The sequence below is a fragment of the Hypanus sabinus genome, chromosome 13 (genome assembly GCF_030144855.1).
Source record: "Hypanus sabinus isolate sHypSab1 chromosome 13, sHypSab1.hap1, whole genome shotgun sequence".
In the NCBI taxonomy this organism is placed as follows: Eukaryota; Metazoa; Chordata; class Chondrichthyes; order Myliobatiformes; family Dasyatidae; genus Hypanus; species Hypanus sabinus.
The window spans coordinates 107,692,864-107,706,195 of record NC_082718.1 but is presented as its reverse complement, the minus strand read 5'-3'; the positions used below and the strand labels follow the sequence as shown (position 1 = coordinate 107,706,195).

General features: G+C 38.5%; 2 protein-coding genes across 2 annotated transcripts in view; one reads left to right on the top strand and one right to left on the bottom strand.

Moving 5' to 3' along the window:
• The window catches only part of LOC132404267 (uncharacterized), a 504,471-nt gene that overhangs the window by 319,797 nt on the left and 171,342 nt on the right, over window positions 1–13,332 (bottom strand). The gene's annotated exons all lie outside the window — the stretch shown is intronic.
• Window positions 1–13,332, top strand: part of LOC132404262 (citron Rho-interacting kinase-like) — a 222,604-nt gene that overhangs the window by 133,014 nt on the left and 76,258 nt on the right. The window contains exons 22-25 of the mRNA XM_059988396.1: window positions 8,571–8,745; window positions 9,562–9,759; window positions 10,688–10,741; window positions 12,712–12,909. Coding sequence (XP_059844379.1) covers window positions 8,571–8,745; window positions 9,562–9,759; window positions 10,688–10,741; window positions 12,712–12,909 — 625 coding nt within the window. The remainder of the gene's footprint in view (window positions 1–8,570; window positions 8,746–9,561; window positions 9,760–10,687; window positions 10,742–12,711; window positions 12,910–13,332) is intronic.

The window sequence follows — 13,332 nt, the reverse complement described above, 5'->3', positions numbered from 1 at the left end:
TTTAAATAAAATTCTACAGGATAACCATCAAGTCCCGGGGCCTTACCAGATTGCATTGAGAAAATAGCTTTATGAATTTTGGATTCAGTAATTTTGGCATCAAGAGTTCTTTGATCTTCAGCAGAAATTTTAGGAAAAGCAATCTTTTGTAAAAAAAAAGAGCATTCATTTCAGAAAAGTCTACTGGACATTGAGATTTATAAAGTTCAGTATAAAAATCTTGAAAAATCTTATTAATTTCTTCATAATCTTGAGCCAGGGTACCATCTTTTCTACAAGTTTTCAAAATTTGCCTCTTGGCTCCAGCTGGTTTTAATTGAGATGAAAGTAGTTTATTATTTTTATCTCCAAACATATAAAATTAGCTCTTTAACTTAAGTAGATAACCTTCAATTGGATGAATTAATAATAGGTTATATTGTGATTGAAGTTCCACCCTTTTTTAAAATAAGTCAATATTAGGGGAAGTCGCATAGATATTATCTAAATCTTTAATTTGTTTTGAAATTTTATCTAATTCTGCTTTAGTCTGTTTTTTAAGTTTAGTTGAATAAGAAATAATCTGACCATGTAAAAATGCTTTGAATGTATTCCATATAATTAATTTAGACATACCTCCTATATGGAGGTATAAACCAGGGAAGGTAGTGCACCCATGGCTGACAAGGGAAATTAGGGATAATATCAAGTCCAAAGAAGAAACATATAAATTAGCAAAGAAAAGCGGCACACCTGAGGACTGGGAGAAATTCAGAGACCAGCAGAGGAGGACAAAGGGCTTAATTAGGAAAGGGAAAAAAGAGTATGAGAGAAAGCTGGCAGGAAACATAAAAACTGACTGTAAAAGCTTTTATAGATAAATGAAAAGAAAAAGCTTGGTCAAGACAAATGTAGGTCCTTTACAGTCAGAAATAGGTGAATTGATCATAGGGAACAAAGACATGGCAGACCAAATGAATAACTACTTTGGTTCTGTCTTCACTAAGGAGGATATAAATAATCTTCCGGAAATAGTAAGGGACCGAGGGTCTAGTGCAGGGGTCAGCAACCTTTACCACTGAAAGAGCCACTTGGACCCGTTTCCCACAGAAAAGAAAACACTGGGAGCCGCAAAACCCGTTTGACATTTAAAATGAAATAACACTGCATACAACGTTTTTTTTGCCTTTATGCTATGTATAAACAAACTATAATGTGTTGCATTTATGAAATTGATGAACTCCTGCAGAGAAAACGAAATTACATTTCTGCATGCAACAAAAACATTTTGAACTCCGAAAAAAAGACGTTGGGTTGAAAGTTACTTTAAAGTAAAATACTCAATGTCTATTTGAGTCCTTCTTGTATTTATGAAAAACGCCGAACTTAAATTTTCCGCCAGCAGCAAACCAAAAATAACATCAGCCAGCTGTCAGCCTGAAAAATAAAAGGACTATTTCACTGAACAATGAAAAAATATGAATACACATAAAATAATAGGCAATTAAAATATTTATCATACTTGGTTAATGGGATTTCTGCTCCTGGACCTCAGCGCACAGCGTCTGCACATCAGGGCTGTATGACGTCACCTTCATCTTTACACAGGATCGCAAGCTGTCATCTGTGAGGCATGCGCGATGTTTGTTTTTAATAAAGTTCATGTTGGAGAACACCTGCTCACTTACATATGTGGATCCAAAGATCGACAGGACTCAAAGCGCATACTTTTTAATGTTTACATAAATGTTTCGAACACAAGTTTGTCCGGTTTTGGAAGGTTTTCAATATCACTCCATTTGTGTTTCTGAGCAAGAACGGGCAACATCTTCAAGGTCTGCTGTCAAGCGTCTAAACTTGGACACCCATATGTCTTTGTCGGCTATGTCGGCCAGTTCCATCTCAAGATCAGGTTGACTCACACCTGCCAATGCAGTCGTATTCAGTAGGGAAGGATCGATGCTTAAGGGAGTGACCGGGAAGGATAATGTGTTTTTTTCCTCTCTGAACTCACAGAAGCGTTTCCCAAACGATGTTTGCATTGCGATGATTGCAGAATGTAAATACTCCGAAATTATCATGTCGTGACCTTGTTTGAACTCTCTCAAATTGGGGAAGTGAGACAAAGTGCCTTTCTGTAAATCTCTGGCAAGCACTGTCAACTTGCGCTCGAATGCCAAAACATCCTCCAACATGTGCAGGGCTGTACGTCCTTACCCCTGAAGAGCTGTGTTCAGCGTGTTCAGGTGCGCTGTCATGTCTACCATGAAGTGTAGCTTTTCCAGCCACTCTGGCTGTTCCAGCTCAGGAAAGGTGAGCCCTTTGCTGCCCAGGAAAGTTTTCACTTCTTCCAGACACGCGACAAAGCGTTTCAGCACCTTCCGTCTGGACAGCCAGCGATAAAAACACGTTGTAGCAGTGTCAGTAAACTGCAGTCAAAGATAGCTTTATTCGAACTAAACAGCCTTGCTTTTAAGCCTCTCTCAACCCAGCCCCCATGGACGCAGATGCTGCAAAAGACGCGTACTCACAAACCCCCGTAGGCTATCTCCCTTAGCCGGAATGCTGGCTAATTGTGAGCCGTTTCGGATGTCGCCACACTTAGATTGTACAAGATCACCATAATCTTCAAATTTAGAATTACATTTCAAAAGCTAACAAACTAACATAAAATACATTTTAATTAAATACTGACCAATTATTTCCCAAAGCCACAGGGAGCCGCAGCACAGAGGTGAAAGAGCCACAAATGGCTCGGGAGCCGCAGGTTGCCGACCCCCGGTCTAGTGAGATGGAGGAACTGAGGGAAATACATGTTAGTAGGGAAGTGGCGTTAGGTAAATTGAAGGGATTAAAGGAAGATAAGTCCCCAGGGCCAGATGGTCTGCTTCCCAGAGTGCTTAAGGAAGTAACCCAAGAAATAGTGGATGCATTAGTGACAATTTTTCAAAACTCCTTAGATTCTGGATTAGTTCCTGAGGATTGGAGGGTGGCTAATGAAACCCCACTTTTTAAAAAAGGAGGGAGAGAGAAACTGGGGAATTATAGACCGGTTAGTCTGACATCGGTGGTGGGGAAAATGCTAGAGTCGGTTATCAAAGATGTGATAACAGCACATTTAGAAAGAAGTGAAATCATCGGAGAAAGTCAGCATGGATTTGTGAAAGGAAAATCATGTCTGACGAATCTTATAGAATTTTTTGAAGATGTAACTAATAGAGTGGATAGGGGAGAGCCAGTGGATGTGGTATATTTAGATTTTCAAAAAGCTTTTGACAAGGTCCCACACAGGAGATTAGTGTGCAAACTTAAAGCACATGGTATTGGGGGTATGGTATTGATGTGGATAGAGAATTGGTTGGCAGACAGGAAGCAAAGAGTGGGAGTAAACGGGACCTTTTCAGAATGGCAGGCAGTGACTAGTGGGGTACCGCAAGGCTCAGTGCTGGGACCCCAGTTGTTTACAAGATATATGAATGATTTAGGCGAGGGAATTAAATGCAGCATCTCCAAGTTTGCAGATGGCACGAAGCTGGGCGGCGGTGTTAGCTGTGAGGAGGATGCTAAGAGGATGCAGGGTGACTTGGATTGGTTAAGTGAGTGGGCAAATTCATGGCAGATGCAATTTAATGTGGATAAGTGTGAGGTTATCCACTTTGGTTGCAAGAACAGGAAAACAGATGATTATCTGAATGGTGGCCGATTAGGAAAAGGGGAGATGCAACGAGACCTGGGTGTCATTGTACACCAGTCATTGAAGGTGGGCATGCAGGTACAGCAGGCCAGCAGGCGGTGAAAAAGGCAAATGGTATGTTGGCATTCATAGCAAAAGGATTTGAGTACAGGAGCAGGGAGGTTCTACTGCAGTTGTACAAGGCCTTGGTGAGACTGCACCTAGAATATTGTGTGCAGTTTTGGTCCCCTAATGTGAGGAAAGACATTCTTACCATAGATGGAGTACAGAGAAGGTTCACCAGATTGATTCCTGGGATGGCAGGACTTTCATATGAAGAAAGAGTGCATCAACTAGGCTTATACTCACTGGAATTTAGAAGATTGAGGGGGGATCTTATTGAAATGTATAAAATTCTAAAGGGATTGGACAAGCTAGATGCAGGAAGATTGTTTCCGATGTTGGGGAAGTCCAGAATGAGGGGTCACAGTTTAAGGATAAAGGGGAAGCCTTTTAGGACTGAGATGAGGAAGAACTTCTTCACACAGAGTGGTGAATCTGTGGAATTCTCTGCCACAGGAAACAGTTGAGGCCGGTTCATTGGCTATATTTAAGAGGAAGTTAGATATGGCCCTTGTGGCTAAAGGAATCAGGGGATATGGAGATAAAGCAGGTACATGGTTCTGAGTTGGATGATCAGCCATGATCATACTGAATGGCAGTGCAGGCTCGAAGGGCCGAATGGCCAACTCCTGCACCTATTTTCTATGTTTCTATATCATTAAAAAGAAAAAATTCTTTTATCTGGCTTTCGATAAAACTGATAAAGTCAGAGTTTTGCAATAAAGTCTGAGACATACGCCATGGTGGAAAGCCAAAAATGACATCGTCAAATTCAAAGGACAAATTCAAAGGCGCATGATCAGATATAGCAATAGTGTCATATTCACAGTTTTTAACGTTAGGCAAAAGACGGGGATCAACTATAATCAATCCTTGAATATTTTTTATAAACGTGGAAAAAAAAGAATATTCTCTGTTATCAGGATATAAATGCCTCCATAATTCGATCAACCCAATGTCAGTCAAAAATGAGTTAATAATTGATGCAGAATGATTTGAAAGTCATTGATTAGTTGAGCTCTTATCAATCATAGGATTTAAACAACAGTTAAAATCCCCACCCATTATCAACATATACTCATTTAAATCTGGCAGTAAAGCAAATATTTTTTTTTAAAAAAGGATCATCTAAATTAGGACCAGACAAATTAACCAAAACAACCTTTCTATTAGAAATCACTCCTTTAACAATTAAAAATCTACCATTAGAATCTGATTCAATGTCCTCTTGAGTAAATATATTAGATTTAATAAAGATAGATTCGCCCTTAGTTTTGCTCTGAGAAGTAGCATGGAGTTGTATTCCATTCCACTAGCGAAAAAATCTATTTTGATCTCCTGCCTTGATATGCGTCTCCTGAGCAAAAATTATATCAGGTTGGAATCGATTAATAATTTTAATTCTTTTTTCGTTTAATAGGATGATTCCAACCATGTACATTGCAACTTATTACATTAATCCATTTAACTGCCATACTATAATCTTATTCCAATTTACTTTATACATGCGCAGAACACATACCAATATGGGATTATCAAAGATGGCGGTGATGAAGAATACAGCCATTTAGAAAGCATGCATGCTCTGAAACCACCCAATGGGGAAAAAAAACCCACCCACCTTCCCAAAAGCCCAAAAAAAAAGGCAAGCGAACTAAGATAGATGCGAAGTCATGGGCCACTCTGTCGGTCTCGTCTCTCCCTCCCCCCAGCCAGTACACAAAAAAAAAAGACCTTGCAAGAAAAACAGTAACGTCTCCACAAAGGAGAGTGTTTACATTCCATCATGTATTGAACAGAAAAAAGAACCCTTAGAGAGAAAAACCAGCGCCATCTTAAGTTTAGCTTTAAATCCCTAAGAAAACTTTAAATTCAGTTATAGGGCGCTATAATAAAACAGATTAAAAAAAGTTAATAGTATACTTAACTGAACTATGTTTACAAAAATATTAATTAGTAATAGCATAGTAACTAATATATCTAAAAAGAAACCCTATTGGTAGGAAAAAAAAACTACCAGAAAGTAATTTAAGAAACAACAAAAAAAAACATCAAACCAAATATTAGATAAAAGGAACAAATCCTTTTATCCTTTTTTCTCAGTCAAATTTGTAATTACCCATTTAAACAGTCAAACTTGAACCGTATATTTTATTTCCAATAAAAAACCAATAGGATGTAATGATGAGCAGGTTTTCTTCTTTTATTAATCTGTCAATGAAACATCCAAATAACCTTCATATATCTTCTTTTCGAAATGTGAGTAATATACAGATAATCATACAGCTTTTCAGATAGTTCATTCGGTAGTAACGTCAGTGGTGGTGACAGGTATAGCCTGGACAAAATTCAGCGTGACTTTTGGGTCAAAGAAAGTACGTGGGGAAGAATTAGGAGGAAAAACTTTCATTCTTGTTGGGTAACTCAAAGAGGGAAACAGTTTCTTATCATATGCTTGTTTCATTACCAAAGCAAATCTTGCTCTTTGTTCCATTACATCTTTCAGATAATCTTCATAAAAACGGAGCTCAGACTCATTGAATCTGAAAACTCTCTGTTTTCTTGCCTGTCGCATTATTTGATCTTTAATTTTAAAGTGATGAAAACAAACCAAAATAAATCTTGGTCTGGTTGAATCTTTAAATTTCGAAGTGGACAGCCTGTGCACTCTTTCAATAGCAGGCGGCTGTGATAAAATAGTCGGAAATAGATCATGAAAGAGCTTACCAAAGTAAACCGTTAAGTCTCCATCTTCAGCTCCTTATTGCAATCCAACGATTTGTATGTTGTTTCGGGGAGACTTAGTTTCCAAATCAATAATCTTATTACGATATTTTTCCAAAGGGGCGGTTGTTTCAGACAGTTTTTGCTTAGTTGACTTCAATTCCTCTTCATGTTTAGTAACTTGAGTTTCCACATCTTTAAGTTTTCCCATAAATAACTTCATTTCATTATTATTCTTTTCCAGTTGATCTTTAATTGCCTTATTCTGATTTTGAAATGATTTCAGTGTATGAATGATAGCTTCAGCCCATGCTGGCATTTCATCAGATCTTTCCTTCAGCATCTTTCCTTTTTCATTGCCTTTGTCAGTAGGTTCATGCGGATTCTTCCCACTTCTCGTAGACAGACATATTACTCCCCTTCAAGAATCAGCAATTTAAAATTTTAAATTCAAAATTTAAGCTGAGGGGAGGGAGAGAAAACTAAGAGCAGCACAGAATTAGTGCTACTCCATCGACAGACAGAGGCGGTCTCCGACAGAGTTCTTTGACATGGAATGGAGACAAGCCACATCTCCTGCAGTTGGACATTTTACCTGCTATTTGTTTTGCTTGTCTATTTTGTTTGAGTCGAGCTCTCCTGTCACCTCTTTCTGTAGTCTTTCTGACAGCACCTTGTTACTTCTTATATATCATATTTTGCTTTCCTTTGAATTATTCTTGGAATTTGTTCTGCACTGTTTTCTACTCCTTTTCTTGAGCATCTGTCAGTCCTAATCCACCCATGATGTTATCTGCTTTGTCGCCAATGCAGTATATCAGTGTACTTACTTGCTGCTCTTCTGAAGACTGAGTGAGATTGTGTGCAATCTTATATCTCTCAAAGTGTCTGAGCCATCTCTAAAAGTACCCCGGTTTAGAGAAATCAAATGCCTCCGAAGGGTTTTATTAGGTTAGTAGATATATGTATCGCAGGTATTTGCCCCATTTTCCTTTTTTTTTAGTATTTTATTTATTTAGACTACAAAAGTCATCTTTTCTCTCCCTGAGTGTTTGACTGACTTCTCTTACTTCTGTGCTGTATCTGTGTCTCTGTGAACTTCCGCAGGCTAATGGCCACAGACTCTTACAATGTATCTACTTTTGGGTGCAGCTCGAAGGCACTACCTAGCAACCCTGGCAAGGTCTCAGCTCATACACATATAGTTAACAACTAGCATATGCAGTGTAGGATAAGATTTTGGATACTTTTCATAGGTATATACAAAAAAGAACAGTTTTTCTATAAATTCTTTCTTGCCAACGATCTCCATTGCTCCGTAGCCCAAATTCATCGATGATCAACCACTTCTGACACCACGTTGTGTTTGATATTGAGGGTGAGTGCAGAGCACACATCAGCATGGCAGCATGCAGGCTATTCAATTGAACTTTATTTATGACCTTGTTTGTACAATATGTGAACTTTTTCCATGTGAGAGTGGCTAACTGAGTGGCATAGAATTAACCCATTAACACTAACAGTGACAGGATGAGGAGTTGTTATGGGAGGACTGCACCAATTGATTGGAAATATGCAGTGTAATGCTACTGCAAGAGCAAAGATTTATGGACAACTATTTGGATTTTCAATATGTTGAGTCTATTGCCAGCCACTGTGGTCTACTCAGATTGGTGTGATGCCTGAACTGAGTTCGTATGCTACAGTATACATGAAGCAGTATTTTGGCTAGGTTACAATTAGTGAAAAATGAAGCATGGTAAGTCATTGTTATGAGTGCTACAGTTTGGAGATGATAGAGGTGGGTGTTTGTCCCATTTGTGATTCCCCAAAATAATATACTAAAGGTTTTCATTTACATTTTAAGGCGACCAGTTTTTACAGTCAGAGAACACAGAGCAAATGGCTGTCATATATCTAAACAAAACATTTGAACAAAAGGAAGGTTGGGTAATTCTTCAGCAAGTCTTTTGAAGGGTGCTCTCTTGGACAAGCATTGTCACTGGCCTAACTAGCTGCTTTGTGCAGTGTTGAGTACAGCCGTAAATGTAACGCTTAAATTTCATGGCAGGAAAGCACAGGAAGAAATGATTGCGGAACTCAGGCAGCAGAAGTTTTACTTGGAGACACAGGCGGGGAAGCTGGATGCCCATAACCAAAAACTGGAGGAACAAATGGATAAAATCAACCAGGATGAACAAAGCTGCAAAAACAAGCTGCTTGAGCTCGAGAGTAAACTCAGGGAGGTGAGAACATTAAAACAGTGAGAAGTAGAAAATTAAATGTAACATTTATTTATTCTAACCGAATGTTCATTTTGCTTCTGTTATTGCCCCCACCTGCATGGTCTTTGCCTTGCCCCTGTTTTTCATGTCAGTATTATATTTCACTTGGCTGCTTCATTGAAAACATAGTATCAGGTACTCATGTATGCCCCTTTGCCTCATCAACATATTTTACCCTCTCTTCTGTTATTAATTTGTGACAGCAAAAAATCCTGCAAATAAATTTTGAGAAGACTGAAGCCACTGTCAAATTAAAATTTTCATCAAAGTTTTCAATTGTTTTAAACCTAGCATTGTAATCCCACACAATCCATGCACTTTTCCAATTCTGACTTATTAAGCATTGTTGATTTCAATTACTTCATCATTGACAGAGGTTGCTTTGGAATTCATTCCCCAAATCTTTCTCCCTTTCTTTTGAATATTCCTTAGAACACAATTTGTCCATGAACACCTTGTAAAAAAAAAATTGTTTGATAATACTCCCGTGACATTCTTTGAGGCATCATACAACGCTGATACTGCATGAATGCAATTTGTTGTAATAATAGTGTGGAATAACAAGCCTGAATTGTTTAGTGATTTTCGAAACTGACTCTATCTTCACACAAAATTATCAATTTGTTTAAGCTTTAACCAGTTCAAAGAAAAGATATATGAAACTGAAAACTTAAAACATAACATTCCATCTGGTAGTGATACAAATTCAGCTTGTTTGGCCATGCAGTAGGACTGAAATAAGTGCAGCAAATTTGCTTTATTTAATGCATTCTATAGGCCAGCCTGGAGCATGAGCAGCAGAAACTGGAGCTAAAGAAGCAGGGGAATGAGTTGCAGCTGGCTCTGCAGGAGAAGGAGGCTCAGATCAGAAGTCTTCAAAGTACAAAAGCTGCACTGGAAAACCAACTGCAAATGGCCAAGGCAGAATTGGAGGAGACCACAACTGAAGCAGAGGAAGAGATTCAATCCCTGAGGGTCAGTTGTGGGTTTGATGTTTCTTTCTGAATGACTTTTGCTTTTGTTCTTAGTTTTGTGGCTATCTGGAGAAATGCAGATTTCAGAGCCGTATATGGATAAATGCTTTGATAATAAATGAACCTTTGAACATAGATGTTCTGTTGTCTTGCCTAAATGAGCATTTAGTTTCAGAAAAATGCACACAAAATGCTGGAAGAACTCAGCAGGCCAGGCAGCATCTATGGAAAAAAGTACAGTTGATGTTTCCCGACTTGGCATGAAACATCATCTGTACTTTTTTCCATAGATGTTGCTTGGCCTGCTGAGTTCCTCCAACATGTTATGTGTGTTGCTTGGATTTCCAGCATCTGCAGATTCTCTGATTTGATTTAGTTTCAGAAGATAGTTTTGGACTATGCTATGCTTTTTTGGGCTCTCAGAGAGCTGTGTAGTGGAAGGAAACAAAAATAGTTTGCCTTCATTTGTGAAGTAACCAAGGAAACAATCAATTTCTGAGTAAATTATTTGCAGACTGCTGTGGGCACGACATGTTATGAAGTGCATATTATCAAGAGCTGCCTTTAGAAGTACACAATGTCTGAAATTATCACCTGCATTTCAGGAAGATTTGATTAAATTGCTGCTTTGTCCTAAAAATAGATTGAATCATTCTTTTTACCTCTGTTTTATGCTTTATCATAATGTGAATGCTACCTACAGACTAATACCTTGATTATATAGTCACTGGAGTGCAGCAACATATTAGCACGTTAAAGGAACATCTAAAATGTCTGCTTCTGTCCAATGTATTTAATGCATTTACATAAACAACAGTAGGAAAACAGACTTAAATGCAGTTAATTTGGCAAATCTATTTGAAATCTTTGTCCAAAGAGTCTTCTCACTTCTACATTGTGATTTTTTTTTGCTCTCTCTCTTTCCTCAGGCACACCGTGATGAAATTCACAATAAGTTTGAAGCCCTCCGAGAAAGTTGCACAGTATGTACTGAGGTCATAAAGCAATTAATTTTGATGAAAGCATTTAAGTTATAAGCAATTAATATTATATTAATATAATGAATATTAATATTATGAATCTTTAAGGCTAGCTATCCCAGAGAGAGGAATAGATGGAGAAATAGTTAATCTAATTGTGTGTCCTTTCCACATCTACTCTGTCCAACCGTTTCAACATTTAAAATGTTTCTATGAGATCCCCTCTCATTCTTCTATACTGTAATATATACAGTCCAAGAGCGGACAACCACTCCTCATAAGTTAGCCCCTGCATTCCAGGAATTATCCTCGTAAATCTTCTCTTAACTCTGTCCAACATCAATGCATTCCTTCTAAGATAGAGGGTCCAAAACCTTCACTCAGTATTCCAAATGAGGACTCACCAGTGCCCCATAGAGCCTCATCAACACCTCCTTACTCTTATACACTATTACTCTTGAAACATAGCATTCGCTTTCCTTATTGCAGATCCAACCTGGTGGTTAACCTATAGGGTATCCTGCACAAGGGCTCCCTGCATCCTGCCCCACTGGCAGAATTGATCCACCAAAGGCACACAGGGGAGAAGTGGTGTCTCTGGCAGTTCACAACATTGAATTCAGATGTTGTAAGGTCATCTCATGGCATCAGATCAAATGTGTAAGGAAACCTCCAAGCAACACACAGAAAATACTGGTAGAACTCAGCAGCCAGGCAGCATTGATGGAAAAGAGTGAACAGTCAATGTTTTGGGCAAAGACCCTTCATCAGGAGTCCTGATGTTTACTGTTTTCCATAGATGCTGTTTGACCTGCTGAATTCCTCCAGCATTTTGTGTGTGGGTTGCTTGGGTTTCCAGCACTTACAGATTTTCTCTTGTTTGTAAAAGGAAACCTTGTCCTGATTACCACTTCAAATGAAGAATTATTGTTCATGCACTTGGGGAAAACTCTGAGATCATATTCCAGGTGGTAACTTTAACATAAGTGGCCAGGTAGCACCACCTCCTGAAGAGTATGGTTGAACAAAACAAGGGATAAAATGATGTTAACATCCCATTATCAAACTGTCTATTGTTTGACTGTGAAAGCACAACTGAAAGCCGCCACATGATGTAACTTTTGTGGCTTAACTTAGGCTGAATTTTTCTTTCGAAATGTTGCGGCCTAATTTAGAATGAGCAAAATAAATAGAGATGGCAAAACAAGGATAATTGTTAGCAAAAAGTTTTCAGATTTCTGGAGCCGATACCCAGATTTAAAGTGAAATATGTTTGTCTTGAGATCTTAGGTAAACACTGTATCCTTCCACAAAAATTGAATAATATCTGTAGCAGTTGATGATCCAAAGATCTTTAATTCATCAGTCTGGAAGTTATTGAAACCTGTGACTTTCCTAGCTTTTGTATTTTTCACATCATTTTACATTTAAAACTCAGTAGTCGCTTTATTAGGTACAATGCAAATTAATGCTCGTTAATGCAAATATCTAATCAGACAGTCAGGTAGCAGCATCGTAATGCGTAAAAGCATGCTTACGTGGTCAAGCTGATTGGGCCTGTTGGGTACCAAATGGATGTTAGCAACTTCTGTTATCTTGATGATTGAGAGCAGACTGATGGGACAGTAATTATTAGTGGATTAATCCAGCATTTTGTAGATACATACCTGCACAATTAGAACAGTACTGCATCTTGCATGTTCCAAATGCAGCCAAGCCCTATTTCCTTTTCCTATTATGTGTGCTCAGACTTTTTTGAAACCATGTAGAGAGAATTGAATTTTATGGCTACATAGGTGGCATGGGCCTTAAAATGGAGCTGAGATGGATTATCTGTTCAGTACCTCTGGTTGAAATTTCTAGCAAAGTCTTTCGTCTTGGCCTTGGCAATCACCGATCGTCACTGAGAGCGTATATTCAGGTACTGCATACAACCAAGATTTGGACTTTGTGTTCCTGTTGCCTTTGGATAGGTTATTTCTGACCTGGAGGAACAGTTAAACCAGCTGAGTCAGGAAAATGCAGAGCTCAACAGCCAAAACTACTTCCTGACCAAGCAGGTAGAGGAATTAACGTGCATCGGAGATGAACGAGCCCAACTTCGTCAGGAAATGGGGCGAATGCGTCAGGAACTATCTGATCAAGAGCTTCAGCTGAGTAACCAAAAACAGGTTAGTACTATTCTGCAAGTGTAGAGTTGGCCTCAAAGTGGCCTTACAATCATCTAATTGTTCACACTGTCCACTGAAAGATTTTTTTAAAGTTTATAAAATACAGTTTTCATATAACATCTAGTAATACATTTCAAATAACAATCCCAGAGCTCTTTTGCATTAATGAAATGATACAGAGCAAATGGAGACAGTTATGAATTTGGACACAGTAGCATATTGTTTAGCACAACACTGTTACAACTTGGAGCAGTCTGGAGTTTGGAATTTTGTTCTGACAAAGCCTGTAAGGAGTCTGTACGTTCTCCCCATGATACGCATGGATTTCCTCCGGCTGCTCGGTTTTCCTCCCACATTTCAATATGACGTACCAGTTAATGGGTTAATTAGTCATTATAAATTGTCCTGTGACTAAGCTAATGT